Source organism: Nicrophorus vespilloides, unplaced genomic scaffold (genome assembly GCF_001412225.1).
Source record: "Nicrophorus vespilloides isolate i.1.1-1 unplaced genomic scaffold, Nicve_v1.0, whole genome shotgun sequence".
Classification (NCBI taxonomy): domain Eukaryota; kingdom Metazoa; phylum Arthropoda; class Insecta; order Coleoptera; family Silphidae; genus Nicrophorus; species Nicrophorus vespilloides.
This window is the reverse complement of record NW_017097993.1, coordinates 94,385-115,438: the sequence shown is the minus strand read 5'-3', so window position 1 is coordinate 115,438 and position 21,054 is coordinate 94,385. Positions and strand designations below refer to the sequence as shown.

General features: G+C 36.7%; 1 protein-coding gene across 1 annotated transcript in view; it reads right to left on the bottom strand.

The window, feature by feature from the left end:
- Window positions 1-379: 379 nt before the first annotated feature.
- The window catches only part of LOC108561501 (nephrin), a gene marked incomplete in the record, with an annotated part of 38,215 nt that continues 17,540 nt past the window's right edge, over window positions 380-21,054 (bottom strand). The window contains 16 exon segments of the mRNA XM_017919463.1: window positions 380-1,136; window positions 1,221-1,440; window positions 1,514-1,665; window positions 1,767-1,940; window positions 2,232-2,649; window positions 2,723-2,898; window positions 2,967-3,254; window positions 3,378-3,671; window positions 3,754-4,056; window positions 4,117-4,407; window positions 4,467-4,766; window positions 4,870-5,160; window positions 5,279-5,473; window positions 5,558-5,710; window positions 9,921-10,100; window positions 10,182-10,355. Coding sequence (XP_017774952.1) covers window positions 763-1,136; window positions 1,221-1,440; window positions 1,514-1,665; window positions 1,767-1,940; window positions 2,232-2,649; window positions 2,723-2,898; window positions 2,967-3,254; window positions 3,378-3,671; window positions 3,754-4,056; window positions 4,117-4,407; window positions 4,467-4,766; window positions 4,870-5,160; window positions 5,279-5,473; window positions 5,558-5,710; window positions 9,921-10,100; window positions 10,182-10,355 — 3,983 coding nt within the window.

Below are 21,054 nucleotides of genomic sequence, written 5' to 3'. Positions count from 1 at the left end.
TATTCGACTTCTACACAGAGATAAGAAAAAAAATACGAGAAAGGGATGAGAAAACAATTAAAAAAAATATATAAATTCAAGAAAAGATAACTTTGGTTTTTTGCTTACTTGGACTAGTAAAAAAAGAATTCATTAAAATAAAAAGAACTATAAAATAAATATTATACTGATGTTTAAAACATAAAAGACAAAATAATATATATAATTACATAATATCTTCATTGTGTAAGTATTTTTTTTTACTTCTTCTTTTTAACTTCTGAGTATTTAAATTAATTAACATTCCTACATAATTAATTAAGTATAATAATCTAAAACTTAAAATAAAAATATTCTTTGTATTCTAATTATTTACAAACATCACATTTCTTTTTTACTCTCATCTGCTGCTTATCTTGTGTTAATTTAAATATACACGTCGGTCTTACACTATATAAAAATCTTTGTATTATTTTTTTGTTCCATAATATCGAATGCCTTATTATTTTACTTGTGATGATTGGGGGAGCTTTTTGATTTGATTCTTGTCTCTTCTATTGAGCAAATGAAAACCATGCATAGTCTATAATAATATATGTGATTATTAATAGTATTTGACACTTAAAAACTCTAGAGCCTAGAGACTTGACGCACATTTCCCTTTCGAAGTCTCAGACTTATTTTCACTTTTGTTTTGTTGCAACCCGAGTGCTTCGATTAGATCCATTGCTTCTGCTGATCAATTCTCTTGCGTTAGAGGACATAGAGAATATCGTCCGGATCTCATACAAGGTGACCTTCCTGTTCGTTGACACTGTAACCGTTTCCGAAGCTGGTGAGCTCGCGCTTCTGACTCAAGTTCTGCGCCTGGAGGATCTGCGGTTGGTTCTGCTGTTGGTTGCTGCTGGTGTTGTGTAGGACGTCCGGCGGCGGGACCGCAGACCGCTGCTGGTGACGCAGCAGGGATCCGTTCGAGGGTAGAGGGGGTGTGGCGGGGGCCATACCGTGATGGTGACCTAGGTGTGGGTGGGCCGGAATCGGAGGAGGATTTTGGAAGTCCAATGGCGGTGGGTACGACAGGTATCTGTCGGACATGTTGAAGTAGGAACCGTCGGCGGGCGGTGCCGGTGAAGGGGCGCTCACGTACGAAGATTTGGCTGCACACACAAAATAGAAACGAGATCGTCAGTTTCGTCGCCTACTCGAAACGGAATACGTTGGCAGATAGGTAGCCCACCCACCTGAGATGCTGCTGTGATAGCCCAATGTCTGGTCATCCCTGGCCCTCGTTCTGTCGGTTGTCACGTGGTGCTGGTGATGGTGATGAGGGTGCGGAAGCGTGTGCGTCTTGTGGGCCATGTTAGGCTGGATTTGCATCTCGTAACCAGGACAAACTGGATACGAGCTGTAATCCTGCTGGTCCATCAGATAAGTACTTGCGGCCTGTTTGCGACCCTCGTCCTAAGCAAAAGCATTTTCAATTCCAAAATTAGTAACGAAACACCCCACCGAACACCATGTAATTAATAATTACCCTTACAATATAATCATTGTTGCTGCCCTCGTTGCTATAAGTTTCGCTCTTCTCACTCACCGACGAAAGTGTCTCTCCGGTCACGGTATCGTTGTAGCTGCTTGGTGCGTACATCTCAATAGTAGCAGACTTGCTGCTTTGATTGCTTTGTTCTACAGTAACATAGAATAATAATATAAATATAATTTAATTATGTTATTGAATTAATTAAGAAATATATGAGTAGCAGATGGTAGCAATTATCGTAATTTACCTCTGAGTCTCTTCGATCGCTTTTTGAAAACACATCCGGCTACAAGGCCAATATTGATGAGGACGAGAACTACTCCGATTATGCTAACACTTATAATTACGATGCGCGGAAGGTCTTGTTTTTCGAGCAAATCCTCGGGTATGACTTTCTCGACTTGATCGTTGATCGTATAAACTGTAAATAAGTGAAAAGAAAAACAGTTAATTACCTGTAAGTCGTTTCTTCGATCTGTGGTGCAAACAGCATCCGATTAGTAATATGTTCATGAGGATGAGAGCAGTGCCGACCACCGTGCCGACGATCACGGCGAACCCAGGGAATCCGCCCCGCGTCTTCTCGTCCAGACTCGGAGAATGATAAGAAGGTGGGACCTTGTCTGATTTGTTAATACGAGTTAGTATTGCAGTTGAGGAGTTAGTTGAAATTTAATGCATAATGAATGAATCATGGGTTTTAAGTACTCACTCGATGTTTTAGCGCTGACAATGTCTGGCATGTATTTGCTGTTGCCCAACTTATTCATAGACATTATCGAGAAGATGTAACCGGTGTTTATCTCCAACCCTACGATGGTGTACTGAGTAATGTTGTGAGGTAGCACGTCCTCATACTTGTATCCTTCATCGTCGACTTCGCGATACCTAATCCTATAGTTGGCCATCATACCGCCGTCGAAGCCCGGAGTCCAGCCCAAAGTGACACTATCGTGCGTGACATTAAGTACTTGTAGGAGTGACGGGGTGTCCGGCACGGAAGTCACTTCCAATCGTGGCGAGTTAGTCGCAAAGCCCAAGTCGTTACGGGCAACGCACTCGTAATTCCCGTAATCCGCTGATGTTACATGGGTTATACTCAATATGGATTGGGAAGTTAATCTGTCAATCTGCAAAAAGAAGTAAAAAAAACGGGACAACGTGAGTTTCGGAGAGTTTAAAAATAACTTGAAAACAAATTACTTGTTCGTATTTCGCGTAATATTTGCCGGAAGAGTTGACGTTGATCGAGGCGCCGTTTCGAGACCAAGAGTACTTTGCCAGAGGGGAGGATGAGCTTCTGCAGATTACGCGGGCCGTTCCGCCAGCATCGCTCGCAAATTTCATGAAACTTGGAGACTTATCTATTTCCGGTTTATCTAGAAAACAAAATAAGTTCGGTTAAAATAAGGTGAAAAAATTAAATAAGGGATGGGAGTGTTCTAACGTTTCACAATGAGCATAACGTCTCTGGTCGTTATATTTCCGACTCCGTTGTTGACGATGCACTTGAAGTTGCCGAGGTCGTCCCTGCTGACTGAGCTAATCCTGAGATATGAAGTGCCGTTTTTATCGTACATGACGGACGTGCGGGCGTTGAAGTCCTCCAAATCGTCGCGCTTCCAGCTGATGGAGTCGTCACTCAAGGGATTCCCCTCGGCGGTGCACGAGAGCGTCGCATCCTCTTTTGGGTTCACGATCACGTTCTCACTTACTGCCACAATCGAGGCGCCGACTGCATTGAATCAAAAGGCAGAGGAGGAAACATAAGAGAAAAAAATAAAGAAAAAGAAATGAAATAACATTGTTAATAAAGTAAAGAGATGGTTGAGGAATCGAAAATGCTGTTTTTCCTTACATTGGACTGAAATGTTGACATGCGCCATTGAACTTCCCTGCGAGTTGAGAGCCTCGCAGGAATAAACGCCGGCATCGTGCCTGCTGAGTTTGGTGATGTTGAGGACGCGGCCGTCGGAGATAATCCTTTCCATTCCAGTGCTCGAGGACGACGTCTGCATAATCGGCAATCCGTCTTTGGTCCAAGTGTACGCGATGTTCTTCGGGTTTCCGTCCGCTTTCAAACTTATTATCAGCGGCTCGTTCTCGATGCCGGTCACGGCCTTTTCATTATCCTCATCAAACACAGGCTTATCTAATGGTGAAACGCAAAAGAGATGCAACAAAAAAAAATATATAAGTTTTAACTAAATTACGCTCATCTCGATATTACTTACATAACACTTGGAGCGTAATCGCATCGTGAACCGATCGTTGTAGAAACTCGTTGGTGGCTTGGCAAGTATATACGACTTCATTCATTTGCTCAGTGATGTTCAATTTCAACTCCATACTGGACACTTTTCCTCCGTGCAAACCTGGTTTGGTGGTGTTGATCAGACCTTGAATTGGAATACCATCTCGCCACCAGGACAATTTTGCTGGTGGATTACTAGAGCTCGAATCACAAGTTAGAGTTGCTTCTTCGTTCGGCTTCAGCTCGAATGGATCTTTTCTTATCTTGATTGTTTCCGGAGGGACTAATGACGAAAATCACAATTAGTGTGATATATTGATTTAAGCGGTCAAATAAAACTTACAGAGAACACTCATGGTGATGGTCTCAAACAAAGGAATTTCAGTAGCTGTATTTGCTGCTTCACATCTGTACCTTGCATCATTGTCAGTCACATTGGTGAGAATTGTGATCTCAGCAGTCACCGATTTTTCGTTGGTTTTAACAGTGGAATGAATCTTTTTGTCGTTCTTGTACCAGGAAAGTGTAGCTAGCGGGTTTCCACCTGCAGAAGTACAGGACATTTTCTGAACTGTACCTGCAGATATTTTTTGACCCGGGGTGTATCCGTGGATGAACGGCTGGCCAGGGGGATCTGATTTGAAAAAGCAAATGAATACTCGCAACTTTATAAAATGTGATACCAAATATTACATAAGACGTTGATGGTATGAGTGGAAAGTATATTTTCTGTCAGCTGCTGGTTGAGGCCGTGACAGATGACGACGTGGCTCCTTCTATTGTTGTCGACGTAGGTTGTGATGTTGGACGTTGTAATCCAACCACCTTCGGGAGAAACAACGGTACGGGTGGTAACGTTTTTCCAGTGAATACCATTAACCATCCACTTGATTTCAGCTGCCGGATTGCTGTTGGCAGTTGAACAGGTCAATGGCACTGGGTCCCCGATTCGAGCTTCAGTTGGACCAGAAATCGTCACATGCAATGGTGAAACTAAATTGCAACAAAAGAACAAAACCCATTTTATTATAAATAACTTTTCTTTCATGAATTAGTGGTCGATTCTTGTTGAATAATATAAAAAAAAGAAACTTACACAAGACAGTCATGTCAATCTCGGCTTTGAGTGGTGTTTTGGACATGATGTTGCTTCCCTCGCATTTATACCTGGCCTTGTTATCGCTGGCTTCTGCAGTGAATGTAAACACGTTCTCAGAGACCCTTCCGGCGGTTCGGTATGCCATACGGATTTGTTCTCCATTCTTATACCAAATCAACTGCGCCGGAGGATTTCCACCGCGACTCCTACAGATCAGCTCAACCGTTTGGCCGCGACGTATCGTCTCACCCTCAGTATAACCCTCAATATATGGGAGTCCAGGTGGGTCTAGATAAATTAAAATATTACAATCTATCTGCGAAGTTTACTTTACTTATAATATTTAAAGTTTCCAATAACATCTCAATGTAAGTAAATTTAGGATATATATAAAATATATATTTACATAGAACGCTAAGTTGAACAGTACTCCTCATGGGCATGTCTTGAGAGAGAGCCTCGTGACGAGCCTCGCACGTGTACTCTGCATAATCGTCCTCTGCAGTGGGTTTGAGGGTGATGCGACTGTGCGTGTCATAACGCGCAACTTTGGGGTGCCTGCTGGATCCGGCCACCTCTATTATGTTTTCGTCTTCCTTGCCTGCAAATTTAAATTCGTCTTCAACATATTTTTTGTACCGAAGTATAAGGGAAGGAAGGAAGCAGAAGAAAGCGAAATACTCACGTATATTCATTTGGACGTTTCCCCTGTACCAGACGATTTTTGCTGCGGGCTTCGCGTTCCTCACCCTGCATTCCAACGTGAATTCTTGATTTTCTTTGATCTCGATCTTAGAATTCGATTGGTGATCCAATATCTCCACGGAATTGGGTGGCGCTGTAGAGACGAGAAGAGAACCGATGATATTAATGGTGATAGAAAATAGACCCAAAAAAAATCAACAACTAATATTGCCAATGTCGGCTAAAAATGAGTGGCGGGTTGGAATTGGAAGGACAAATATAATATGGTAAAAAAAGGTCGAATTCTCTGTATTTGTCGCACGTACGTTAACTGTGTTAAGGGCTACGGCCCTTATGTAAAGACAATGTGCGCCAGAAGTGTAAACTAATAAAGTGGACGAATTTCAGATTTGGAGCACGTACAAAACCGTCCCTTATATCTCTCTATATATAGATAGAGATATACACACACATCGTCACGACCCCTCCAACAGATAAACATTAGTTTTCCTCATGCGAGGATAAAAAGACGATGAAGAAAAAAGATACATATAGGAAAGGAAGTTTTTCGAATCCTTTTTAACAAAGTTTCGACTTTCAAATTTAATTTGCTACCATCCACGCATTTTTATTGCCTCCCGACGATAGATAATAAATGTAGTTATTGAATCAAATAGAATAAAGCGAATTATATAGTAACGCACAAATTTTCAATTTATAGTATTAATCAAAACAGCATTAAATACAACACAAGTATTGTTGACTAAAACTTTAACACCGAGAAAGGATATTATTGGAAAGAAATCCGTAACAAATTTCACAAATCTAATAAATTATCCTTCTATTTATGTTATTTTGAAGTAGTAGTACAGCTTATTTGTATTTATTACTTTGTCCATCGTCCTCTGTAGATGGTTGTGCGAGTGTGTCGAGTTGCGAGAGATATAACAAAAGGCTTCTGAATCCCCACGGGTTGTAAATCTGCCAGAGAGAAGAGAGTTCGAGGTCCTGCACTACCCCGAACCAGTCCAACTCCTTTATAATTTAGTGCAGTTACATTTGTTATTGCTCCAGCGGCAAATATCAACATAAAACATAATATTACGCGCGCGGATGAATTACCGTTCGCTCCAGAAAGGTTAAAGCCTTTTGATATTTTAAAACGTTTAATTCGAGCTAACTGAATGGCGCCAATTATTAACAGCAAATATTGGCTGCGAAATTACATCAAGAAGTTTAGTGAAGGCAACAAACAACAAAACACAAATCAAAATGGATAAAAGAAGGAGAAGCGGAAGTGAGCTAACAGAGAGAGATACAAGAATGAGATTTAGCTGTAATAATAATTCCTTTGTGTTATTTGCTCGCGGGATAATAACAAGGAGATGACTACACGAGGAAGGATGAGAAAGACGGGGGTGGCTTCATTAGCCCTGCGGCCGTCAGCCAACTCGCAATCGCCGCTTCTTTGTTTGTTGTCGCTATTTTCTCCTCCTCGTTCTCTTCTTTTTTGTTGATTATTTTATTTTCTACCTTTTTTTTTCTCTCTTCTTCGCGTAATTAAATCGCCGCCACCCCCAGCTGGAGGGAAAAGAAGAAGACGAAGAAATGGAAAATGATTTACTCCCGTTTCTTTCTCGCCCCATTTGGGCCGAATAAAAGATGGCTTAACAACTCTTAGAGAGAAGCTATCTCTTTCAGCGTGCAACCGAAAATAAATAAATAAATAAATAAGAGGAAGAAAATAAAAAAGAAAGTAGAAAAGAGAGCGAACAAAACGCTTTTCACTTTTCTAGTGCCTGTTTAAAACACGCAGCAATACAACAAAGGAAGAAGGGCTTTTCGATTAAATTTTAAAGCCGGCCGCGATTGCCGGGTAATTGGGTTTTAGTCGTTGTCGCGTCGTGTCAATTGAGTTTGGTGTAAGTTGTAAATTAATTTGAAAGGGGGTGTTTAATGCCCGCCATATATAGTTTATAGTTCATTTTGAATAATTTGTGGTTCGACGGCGGCAAGATGACACGAGAGTCGACGTTATAACATCGGCCACTTTATCAATTTAAGACCGAAACGACAATTAACATTGCCCGCAACACGCTAAAAGCCCCCGTCGAATGACATTCAAAGATGATAATGATGATGGTCATATTTGTTGCTGTTTCTATTGCCAATGGTGATGATGCTGGCGGTTTTATTCGCGATGGAAGAGGTGGAAATTGGTGTACAAGGGAAGTCTGTAGTTTAACGGTCTGCGTTTTCTATTCCGAAGACGCAAAGCAAACGGGGAAAGGAAAGTGGAGGGATATAAAAAAGAACGGAGGGGAATAAGCGAATTTGGATGAACGCCAGAATCGGTCAACTCCAGCTTTATTGGTCCCATCAGAAAATAGTCTGCATTCGGAATGGGAAAATAATGTCTTTATATTAAAACCAAAAAATAAAATAATAGAAATAAAATAAAAATCGCGTATGCAAGAAATAAGGGATGAGAGACAATTATAGTCGAGTTATGTGTAAGACAACACAATATGCAGAGTCCAAAGGGCATAATGCGCATATAATTCCGACCACAATGGCGTTATTGTATTAAGTCTCGACGGTTAAATTAGTAGGAGTAGTTTAGTTCCCAAACATATGTACCGAGAGAGGCCCAGAACGCCGCCCTAATTGCCTCCTGCGCCTCCTCCACCACTGATTTCGGATTATGTCCAGGTGTTGCCTGCGCAGTTTCGTATAGAGCGCGCAATCAGGCCGACTATCTCCTTTTTCTCAAAAGAGATAAAATCCGCGCCAATTTGCAACCCTTTGTTCCCTCAATCTTTGCACCAGCCTGCAGAAGACGATGATCGCAAGTATGAAGGATGGGGATAAACAGGATGACGTCGAATAAGAGGTGAAATTCCATCCATGGCGGTACCCCTATTTGAGACATTCTTAGAACGCCGTATTTGCCTCTCTTTGCCAACCCCCCTACAAAGGCTTGGAAGAGAGCACGTAGCCTCATTAAAACGATTGGAGGACAAGACACATACATATAAAAAAAACAACACCAAGAATTGCATAACTCTTTCAAAACTCTGCGAGAGGCGCAAAGAGAGGAATGGGCGAAATGTAATTATTTATTCGACGGGAAGAGCTACAGCGAAATGAAACGTTCGCGTGTATTTATAAAAGTGTTTACATTGATTGAATTGCTAATTGAGGCGTGCGGCATTGCGGAAACGGATATTAATGTTTCCTCGTGAACGGACAACGGAGATTGAATCGAAATAAATTATTTCAAAGTTGATCAGTTGCATAACTGGCAACATGCTACAGAGATCGGGACAACGGACAGATGGAGAGACGAGAAGTGAATCTCGAGCATCAACGAGATGAAAAAATTCGATAAATTCAACAAGACATACAACACACAGCGAGCTTGCCAAGACGTTGTTCAGATTACCTTTTAAATTTCTGCCACATAAATCAGAGTGCCTTTATGCTCGTATCCATTGTTGCAATATACAACGAGATTAAAATTAAAGCAAGACGATGCCAGATTACGTACAATTCCAAACGAAATAAACTATCGCGGCTGACGTTCGCCTCGGTAATTGGAAATCGTTCCTTCCGAAGACCATTTACTTTTTACTGGATCTTCTATATTGGAACGGCAACAAATCGCAAATCAAATTAAAGACAGTCTTTTTTCTAAACTGCAGTAAAACGGACACAATTTGCTATAGTAACAAGCACTCATAACTAATACAAGTCCATAAAATCTACTGATATATTTCAAATTATAAAGGATCTCTTAAAAACTCCAAGAGATTAGAAAATTTGTTGTTTGATTGAACTAAGACCGTAAATTGAATAAATATTTAGAGAACTTTAGGTATATTAAGACTTATGTAATAAAAGTTGCATGTGATTTTGATAAGTGATAAATGTCGAAATATCGTTTTTAACGGTTGTTTTGCTTTTTATTTCGTATCATGTTTTAGAAGCATTCTCATGAAGATATAAAAAAAGACTATAAAGTGTGAAACTTGGCGTGTAGAAAGAAAGTTTTATAGCATTATGAGGAATGATATCATTGAATGTCAGGGTGGAAAAGCTGAAAAAATAATATTCTCTTTTTCTAAAAACGATTTAGGTAAATTTCTTGAGATCTAGCAAAATATTACAATGTAAAAAATAATTAGAAACCGATTAGGTACTAAATATAGAGAAGACGACGCATAGTTGTGGTTGAAAATGGATTGCCACTTAGGAATAGAAAAATTGGAATTCTTCGAGGTTAAATTGGATTTAGTGTCGTTTCTGGTCGAGCGAGAAAGGGAGAAAGCTCTTGAGGCACGCACACATCCACACACACTTACATATAACGCTGAGTCTGGCGTTGGCCCTTATGGCCTTATTGCCGCGACTGGGTCCGACCTGGCATTGGTAATCGGCGTCGTCCTCAAGAGACGCATTGCTGACTCTGAGATTGTAGACCCCGTGACGACGATCACCGATCACCGAATATCTAGGGAAACCGGCTATTTCAGCCGTGAAACCTGCGTCGAACAAGGAAAGAAAATAGGTGTTAGACCATTGTTACAGAAAAAAAAAACATATCGAAATTCGCGTCAGCTTACCAAGTGCAAATCCATCTTTAGTCCATTGGACCTGACCGGCAACATTGGCCACCTCGCATTCGAGCATGGCTTCACCACCTTCCTGCACCTTGACATCTTTCGGTTTAATCCTGAAGTGCTGATACTGTTGTCCACTGCAAGTAGCGAGCGAAGCCACCAGAAGTATAGAAACCACTGAAAGAATAAGATAATCACAAATTAGTTACCTCATCGTTCAATGAGGAATTAATGCAATTTGTTTTCAACCGTAATTGGGATGGAAGGCCCGTAACAAACTTTCCAAATCCTGACTCGCATATAATCTCCGTTCTGAGGAGTTCTAGTTTGCTTGCTCAGAAGGGGCCTTGATAACAAACAAAAGAGAGGGAATACGAAGTTTTAGGAAACTGTTGCCGAACATAAAGATCGCCTCTTGTTTGCTTCCAATTTTTAAGTATCTTTTATTGGTTCTTCACTTTTTTTTATATTGCCTTCATCCGCCTTTCTCTTTCGGTCCTTAATTAACGACTTATGCAAATAAATATGTCAAGTGAGTAAAGTCCCACGACATCCATTGCATCTTAACTCAAATATTTTTTTTGATAATTAAATATGTTCATTCCCACGCGAAAACAGAAGCCACCAATATTGTTTAGTGTACATTAAAAAAAACAACTTCAAGTCTGTTTATTAACGTGTTTTGTTTGGGCTCCTTTCAACTAAAGCTAAAGTTTTCTAAACAAGGAATATTTGTTTATTATTTTTACGATGCTGATTAATGGTAAATAAAAATAACTAATTAATACCATTCATTTAACTAATGCAATATCAAATCACAACCATTTCTGACTGCACTAAAAATATCCGAAATTTTATGGCAGTAGTAGCGATTGTAGTAGTGTAGAGGAGGTGTGTAGTTTGTAGTGCGGGAGGCCGGATTCGGTTTTTGGTGTCTGTGTCTCTTCTCTGTGTGTATTTTATTACCATACATCCAAGCGGGTGGTAGGAATTTGTTGCCCTCTGGGCCCCGCTTTTATATATCGAGTTACTATTTTAACTGAAACATGTGTTCACTTCCAAACACAGACACACTACAACTACAAAACACCTCCTCCTCCCGTCCCACACACACACGAATATACGGACCCAACGATCATCACCATCGCAATCCTCTTCACTGTCAAATCGCTGGCACAAACGAATTAATTTATCTGCTTTCCCATGAGTTGACCAACTCCGAGTCAAAATTTCTCTCTTACGCTCTTAACAGCTCATTCGAACTAACAATTTAAAATGTTACCAAATTAATTTTTCTGTTCCAAAAGGATAGATTAATTTAATTTATTATATACATAAAAAAATACATTATTTCCGCCATATATTTTTTTTTATAATAAAAGCAATTTTTTATTATGTTTATGGGAATTGCTGTAATCCTCGGATGTGTAGTATAACAATAATTAGTTTATTATTACACACACACTTTTTTATAAATATACAATACATTTAAATTTAGTTTGAATGCGTTCTCGTTCATTATCTTGCAATTACAATACAATGCAAATAATTTAACTCTATGTTATATAATTTCATCACCCATCTTCTGATATTGCTTAACTTTTGTATATGATTGAAAAATTAGTAATAAAGAATATTTAAATATAAAAAAATCAATTAATCATATTTGACCAGTGATGATGACATTGTTAAAACTGTTAAATAACAAGTACCAGATGTATTCGGCAATAGCAATAACCGATTTGTAAATAGTTCTATTAATATAAACTGTAAATGAAAGCAATCAAACATGGAGATGAATATATCAAACTTGAGTTTACACCAATATTCTTAATCCACAAAGCACAACAAGCATAACATAAATATTTTGGAAAGCAGCATCAATTTAAAGTTGGCAACCAACGGAATACGAACAGAGAATACCAAGACCGAAAGAGAAGTAGAAACAGAGAGCGAGAGAAATATAATGAGCAGAAGTAATATATACACGCACACACCCAAACAAAAGAAAGGAGAATAGTGGGCTTTATTTATGGCAGTTTGAAACACTTTCTTAGCAAGATTATTTTTATTTTTCGGAGCAGAGGCGCACCAGATGCGGCCGCTTCGTTGTCGAATGCGAAACGAAAAGGCCCCGTTTTTAGTAATATAAATATATATACACATCTCTCTGGCATAGACAAAAAACGAGATAATCCGTTGCGATTTTATATAAAACATTTGCTTCCCGTGAAACAAAGGATATCACAAACAAACAAAAAACGAACAATAATAATGGTGGACTGGAAGACTACTTGCAGCCGATTGATGTTCATTTTTTTGTTTGTTTATTTCATCATCTTTCATTCTCTGAATTAAACTTAAATTCATTACGAAACAATGGTTAAATTAGACGCATTGAAGGGAAATAATAATACTAATTATATCTATTTCCATTTTGTTGCAATGTGCACGTTCGCACGGCTTTATTAAAGGCAATTATATTAGTATATTAATACGAGTAAATTATAAAACATAATCATATATATATAGAAAGAATATGAACTTTAATCTATGTGAATCTACGGACGAAAAGACAATGAGAAAACTTATGTTACACACACATAAGCGAGTAAAGTAAAAACGTATTAAAAGCTTTTTAAAAGCAACCCCATTTAATACTTTCCGCGATTGAAATTACCTGATCAAATAAAAAAAAATATAAATAAAAACAGTAAAATTTCTGCTAAGTAAAAAAATGATTATCTACATTTTATAATTTGCATATATAAGTTTGAATTTATTTTTTTCCAACAAATTTATTTGGAAAACAACTCCAATTTTCAACGAATTATTCATTTGGACGAAGTTGCATATCAAGTTAAAAACATAAATCCATTTAGTGCTGATTTGGAATGCACTCTGAATTTTCATTAAAACGTAATTTTTTGATACTTTTATTTTCAAATCTATTTTATTTTCATATAAAATAATAATAATACCGATAATCATTTATATTATTAATAATTCATATATTATTTTAAAATAACTATATTATATTTCTTTATAATAATATTATTATTTATTGAAACAAAAAATTACAAAATAAAAAAACTCAATAAAATAATATAAATATCATAAATCAAAGAAAAGTCAACTGCTATTGACCATAGGCCCATAAACAGATGCTAAATGTTACAGTTTTTAAATTGAATTATTAATTCTTTTTGGGATATACTTCATAAATATTTCAAGATCTCGCATATCATATAAATTGATATTTAGATAAGAATAAAAAAAACTGTATACATTTTTTATAGATAAAACAGATTCCACTTAAAAGTACGCATAAATATATTGTGAAAACAATAATATAGATATTATTATTATTAATATTATAGCGATGTTAAATCAGAATTATTTTCATTATTATTACTTAATGGCTACTAATAAACTAATTTGAAGTCGAAACATATGTTCGATAAACTATAAATTAATAATGAAAGTTTATAACAAATTTGATAATGTGAGATCAACACATTTAGATGAATTTTCTAAACGATTCAATATGGCCTTTCATGCAACTATACAGGACGTAGAAGGGAGTTTACTAATTAAATATTTCCAATTAATTCTGGGCAATCGGATGTTGAAAACACATTCCCTTTGCTTTTTCTGTTTGCATTTTAATTGAATGTTGCGTAATATAAAACCGTTTGTTTCTCTACATCTACAATAAATTATTATAATTCTTTATGTAAAATACATGAAATAGTTGTGTAGATATATCAAAAAATGCATTATACAAAAAGAATAATATACATCCAATGTATGGTGGGTATGAATATTGAATGAAAATGAAAATGGACCATGTTATATAAAATATTAATCCGGAGGTTCCTTAATGATTCATACTAAAAATCAATACATTGCACTCGCGCTGCACTTGTTTTACATTAGCAATGATTGACAGCGGTTTCTGCACATTTTTTTCCGGCTCATTTTATTCGGATGTTTTGGATTAAAATTGATTTACGAAGCACGTTTCGTCATAAATTATAAACCGCGTGATCTGCGAGTTTCCCTTCCCCTTGTGGTCCATATTGGCTGGGCATATTTTTTTTATTGTTGGTTGTTGTTGTTACTGTTATTAGTTTTCTGTTTCGGCTTTTGATGAATATAATTTGCCAATAAACTGATACGGCACATGCAACATACGAGAGTCGAATATTCATGAATATTCACGGCGTGGCAATAATATTGGAGGCGCAACCCTCGTTTGCGTATTCCCCAATACTTTTTTCTCCCATGTTGTTGTAACGCCAGTAACAAAAAAAAAGCAAAACGCACCATACATAATAAATTATCATTAGCCCGAATCCACGTTATATCCGCGGTGCCACGTATGCCAATACGTGGCGGATCGCGTGTATTTCGTAAATGCGGATTTTTTAAAATAAGCGGAATAAAATGGAATGGAACGAAATGGAACAAGGAGGGAAGAATGGATGGAGAACCGAGCCAAAAGGAAACGGGGAATAAAAGTTGGCAACAATTAGACGTTAACAGATGCGAAGCGTCGGGCTCTTGCTGCTGCAAAAGCAGAATTTCCTCTGACCATTCTTTTTTTTTCGTTCTTCTTTTTCTTCTCTCGTACACTTATTTCTTTATTTGCCGCTTCCTCTCTTTTCCTCTTGTATTCAACACACAAAGATAACGAAACTGTTACCAGGCACGAAACGGAAACAGAAACGAAAAGTTCCCATACTATTTTACATTAAAGTAAGATGGTTTACAACCAAATTACTGTAACGAAGCGAACAACAAAAAGTATACACCAGACATGATATTCTATACTTGGCAACCGGTTATTCCAAAAAATATATAGCATGAAACCAGTATAAAAGTTGTCACGTCAATTGAAAGGTCATTTTATTACCAATACTGAACGATAAGTGAGCTTCATTTCAATATCTATACAAATAATGTTTTATTACAATAATTCACTCAAGCCTTTCACCAATTTTTTTTACTTTTTTCTGTTACACTAAGAAACTATTGTTAGACTATTTAACTAAATAGACTTAACATTAAAAATGATACTTCTGATCAAGTATCCGACTAATCTGATTAACAATATTTACTGGTTTTAGTTCAGAATTATTCAAATCGATTAAGGTAAGTTTATAATTAAATTAATTATATAAAACACAAAATATAAACGATGGGGAATGATTTAACGACCTTCAATGCCTAAAGTTCGGTTTATCTTTTTTAATGGAAGTAGTTATGTCAAAGAAAAAATATTAGGTGTTGAAAGAGAGAGTTAAAATTTACTTCACATCCTGTTAAGTTTCATGAACGAAGGTTGTATATGCACTAGATGGTATTAAATCGTCGATGGTTGAGGTGTATACATAACTGGTTATAATTTAATTTAAGTAATAACATTGATTTAAATCAGAGAAAAGTAATTATGTTAAAGAGGCTATACATTTAAAATTTAAATCTTTGAATATAATTACTTGCCTACAGTTTAAGTTATTTATAACTTTATTTTTAGAGTTATATAATGTTAATAGAGAAATCGACATACAATCAGAAAAACTTTATATGAATATTATTTTGTCTCAAAATTGTTTCTCATATTTAGGGTGCGTCTTATAGTCCTAAAGTAAACCAAATTGTTCGAAAGTAGGTATATTTGGAGAACTCTACTTAGCAGGTACTGGAAGGTAAATTGTCTGCAAATTAATATATCAAAATAATAAATTTAATGCACAACCTGTAAATTATTACATAAACCAATAATAAATAAGCATACATTGATTTTGTTAACAAGTTTACTTAATTAAATTAAAGTTAAAGATTGTTCAATTGTTTCTTATTTGTTTTTTTTTATTATAATCAAGAATATGGATTTTTATTACATTGTATTTTTATGTTTGAATAACGTTTGTCACTTTGAAGTGAACCACTGTGTTAAATGCAATTTTGAATTTTCCATGGAAACATTTATCCGGTAGCTCTTGAATATTTAACTTTGAAACAAGCAAATTTCATGGAACGAAATGAAATTCAAAAGTGTGTTTAGCAAAATACTGAGAGCGAGCAACGAGAGAACGTAATTCGTTTCATTTAATCCAGTTCGAGTGGGCTCTCCCCTTCATGATTCCCACTTTTTTTTTTCTGGTTGTTGTAGCTGCTGCCATTTTTGTTGTTAAAAATAGCTAAAGTTGATCCATAAATAATGCCTGCTCCATCGCGCGTTTAACCTGTTCAGAGGAAATCCATCCTGTTTCTTCTCTTCACGCAGCCTCGGCTCTGCTCCTTTTTGCAGGTTCTGCAACTCGCCTTTTATTTTCTGGAATTCGTAATTTAGCTGCATTCGCAGCGAGCAAACTAATGAAGCCCTAGTAATTAAGTGACCTTAGTTTATATAAAGCTCACTAAACTACTGGAAACATGTTTCGGCTTCATTCACAACTACGCCGTGTCCGTTCCCACACTCTCCAACATCCACTCGTTCTCTCTACACACACAACATATACACATATCATATCAGATTCTGATTATGTTAATAATTCCCTCCGTTCACTCTCCTCGGTTCGCTCCTGCGTTTCGCTCGACCAGAAGAGAGACAAGACCTGTTTTTCATCTTAATGATCCGCGTCTTCCGGTCTTGTCTCTCTTCATCCAATCAACGCAACCATCGTCGCATCGTTCTTACCTGCGTGCACACTGCAGGCGCCGAATTCGTTACAGTCGCTAATTAGAATGAACCGTTTTTCATCAATCACACACGAATAGAGAGAGGAACAGTTACTCCATAACCGTAATTGGCTACTATTTTATGGTTCAATTAAAATCCAGGAACCCACTAACCAATTTCAATTTCGCGCGCTTCTCGCATTACCACAGCATCTATCGATGAATCTCACAACTTTTTAAATAAATTTTAAAATCTGTTGAAAGCTTAGTATAAAGTGGAGTTAGGGCAAATTACAGAATAGAACATGAAGTAATAAACATTTTAAATTAATGTTTATTATGTTCAAGAATATTTTTAAATTTAATATATTTTAATACTCGCAATTAATATAAATTAACTTTGTAAATACAAATATGTAGTAAGTGATGAAACTAAATTATTTTTATATAAAAATATCTTGGTTATGAATTATAAGCAAACTTTATATATTTGACTTAACTAAACATCGATTTGTGTTATTTTCTCGTATCAGAAAATTGCAACTTTACAGCCGGTTTGAGCTGAAAGCTTCTTATCATAAAGTGGGACTAGGGCAATTTGCAAGTGGATCTCATTCAAAAAATTACAACTTTTACAACTTATTAAACTTTGATGACATCCGGCTTTCCTCGAAGTGGATTATACGTGTAGGTCGAGTGGAGGACGCAGACACATATTCTTTCCCCGTTGGATTTATTCGGTTTACGATCGAGGTATGAAAAGTGCATCGATAAATTCGGATTTTACAGTGGCATCGAAAGAAAACTATTTCAGCTGTCTCAATATTGCGACAAGATGAAATCCCTGCACAAATGTCGATGTTTATTTGCAATGTTAAAGAAATGCACCGAACGTGAATTTACTCCCTCTCTCGCAGTAAAAATCATTCGAATTCATCTGAATTTTATACATTTTTATTTTGCCATCTTATTTTTCTACTTAATACCCGCACCACAATGTAGATCATCTGATGAACTTGTTAAAAGTAAAACTTTTCCGATGGCGCCGTGTTATTTTATTTTCTGATCGTTAAGGAATCCGACAACGATTGTTAAGGGCGAATTGCCCACATCTTATATATATTTAATATTATTATTTCGCTTCGTCCAACGAAAACTAAACGGGCTTTTAAACTTTTTGAATTGCCATTATCTCCTCTCTCCGGCGGCCGAGCAAAATTTCCTCCGTGATTCATATAAATTACAAGAGTTGGAGGAGAAGAAACTCATCTTCTTTTTATTTCTTTCATCGTTCTTCTTCTCCTACTTTCAGAGTAATAACGCAAGCGGCGATGGGGTATACAGCCAGACTTTAAATCGTGGTTTTATCGTGGAGACAAACGGGCATTATTTCATACGTTTTACCAACGCACAACACTCAATTAGGTTGGGGGGTTCTGGTTACGCGGAATCCAAATGAACTAATTTAAACAGTGCGAATGCTTAATTAGATTTCGACCTTCCCTTCATTTCATCCGCGCATGAACTCAACTAATTAACGCTTGAAATCCCTTTTCGGGACAGAAGACTCTCGGAGGAAAATATGAAACAAGAATACGCTGTGGTGGAAATAAAACAATTTCTCTTTTTTAATTGCGCCATTAAAGGAGCGGGAATCAATCAATTTGTTATTTTGGTCGCAGCATCCGGTGGGAACTGGTTCTTGCGTCCACGCCAGATATCAATCATAACCGAGAGACACAATCTTCGTTCGAAGAAGAAATTAGGAGCCTTAGAAAATTATACGTGAATAAAACAGTCGAGAAAAAAGCTGGATTCTGTACATTTGTGTGTGCATCAAGGAGAAAGAGAGAGAACGAGAAGGATAATAATAACCCCGGGCAGATTAAAACTCGATGTTTAATTCTCGTCCAGTGGCTTTTATATTCTCTTTTTTTTTCTTTTCATCTTCTTCTTCCACTGCTGCTCCTTCCTCGGACTTAGAAAAATCGATATATCCGTTGCGTCATTTCCGCTGCCGGTCTTTGATTATATACGTGGCCTTCTCCTCTTTGATACCACACGTTCACCTGACAGGTTCAGGCGACTGAACAAGATCTGGTTCAGTGGCGTATGTACACACTCAAAACCAATACTTCCTCGAAATTACACGTACTATCACACATCAAGCAAAAACTTTACATTAAAAAACTGATTTTATAATTATATATTCATGTATATTGTTTGAAGTAACAATAATATTGGATTCATAAATAATAAAAAACATAAGGATAAATATTAGTTGAATGAAACAAATATATTAAATCTTCGTTATTAACTATCCGCAAATAAATGTAACATAGACTATCAAGGCATATGTATGCTGCCAAATGGTGCTTATCAATTATATTTGTAAAGGTATTATGTCAAATTAATGCGAAGTGTTTTTAAATCGATGACGCTGAAGTCGGACAAATATAAAATTAGATATAAAAAAACACTCGAGTCATAATATTGATCCAAATTTAAAAATTCAGCAAGAACGGAAGGACGATCCATCAGAACCGTGAACAGTTGATAGAATATTAATAAGCTCCAATGAGAAGTAAAAATAATTTATTGAAATTCTTTATTGTATATTAATTCGAAAAGAAAAAAAATAGACCTAAGTGCGAAGAAATCTGATTCTGGGATTATTCGCACCGTCGTAAATGATACTGAACTGTGATCATAAAATTGGATTACGTATCCAGTGAAATGGCAGAGAGATGAGACACCACTAATAAAGTTTATTGGGAATCGGATAGTTCTGAGAATCTGAATATTAGAGATCCAATAAACAAATTCCCAAGCATTGAATCCCCAAGTGCCCCATCTCAATTACAAACTGAGAAAATAAATACGCGCGAAGAACTTTGAGATGGGCACAGAGAGAGAGTGAGAGAGAGAGATGGATTGAGATGAAGTCAACTGTGGAGATTGGTTGAAGGAGGGAAACGCACTTCTATGTAATATTGCCTTGTCTTCGAAAGCATTTCACACGACGATTAAAAAGCGGAAGAATAAAATGAACAATTGCAGATCACACGATCCGATTGCCGATCAGCTATGAATGAAGATCTAGACTGGGAACAAAAATAAATTAAAGCATAAAGAACAAATATGAATATATTCATGATCGTGTAGTAGTCTTAATTATATATTAAAAAAGTATGAATGGATGAAATTAAATCAAATTAATAAACAAAATTGGGAGGAAAAGACCTTTAAACAATAGCACAATAACAAATTAATGTAGTTGTGTTTGTAGTTACAAATTTTTTGTTATATTAGAAATATATCGTTCCATCTATAAGTCCTTAATTCATAGTTGACTAATTTATTACGAAATATTATAAGAGATTGACCTAAATCTAATAGTTAAAGTTAAAATTTGAATGTTATTAGTAGCAATTATTAATTATTAAGTTTAATGTGTAATATGTACATCTATTATTTCTTAGTTAGCAATGTGTACCAATCACCCATTCATGTATAATCTGTTACAAATATTTTTTCTTCTTCCATTCGTTGTAGAATTTCATTTCAAGTTGTATAGACCTAAAAAAACTTATGTTTTATATATGCACAAGAAATATGTAATTAAAGAATGGGTATAAAAAACATCCCAGGCATCGATGATGTTAAGCCTATAATTCCGACCTTGTTGTTTTTCCTCTCAATTCATTGATTCTGCTCCATGCACAGGATCGTGTTACGAGAAGGGGGAGTGAGATCAATGAAAATCGAATTTAAAATGGAGATTGCACGTACGCCGCTGTCCGCTAAATGCCAACCGTGTGCTCTTGCGAACTGGATGGAGGAATAGAAGAGGATGGAAACTAAAAAAGGGAACCAGCAGGAGAAAGAAAGATATGGAGAACCAGTCCATAATATAATAATATCTTGCCGGTTTAATTCTACACACACCTGTTCTCGCCTCGAAGACTAGTTTTGTATGTTTCCACGATGGGAAAGTTCAGTTCATTCAATCCTCGAGCGAAGCCAAAGCCCAGCAACAGCTCCAACCAAGACACGAGCATAGGCAACAACCAACATCCTCGTCTTCTTATTCATAAAATTCTCTCGCCGCATACACATAAACAAGTTCTCATCGTCGTGCATTTACGATATTCCTGAGGATCAAGCTATCCTGCTCTAAACAGAG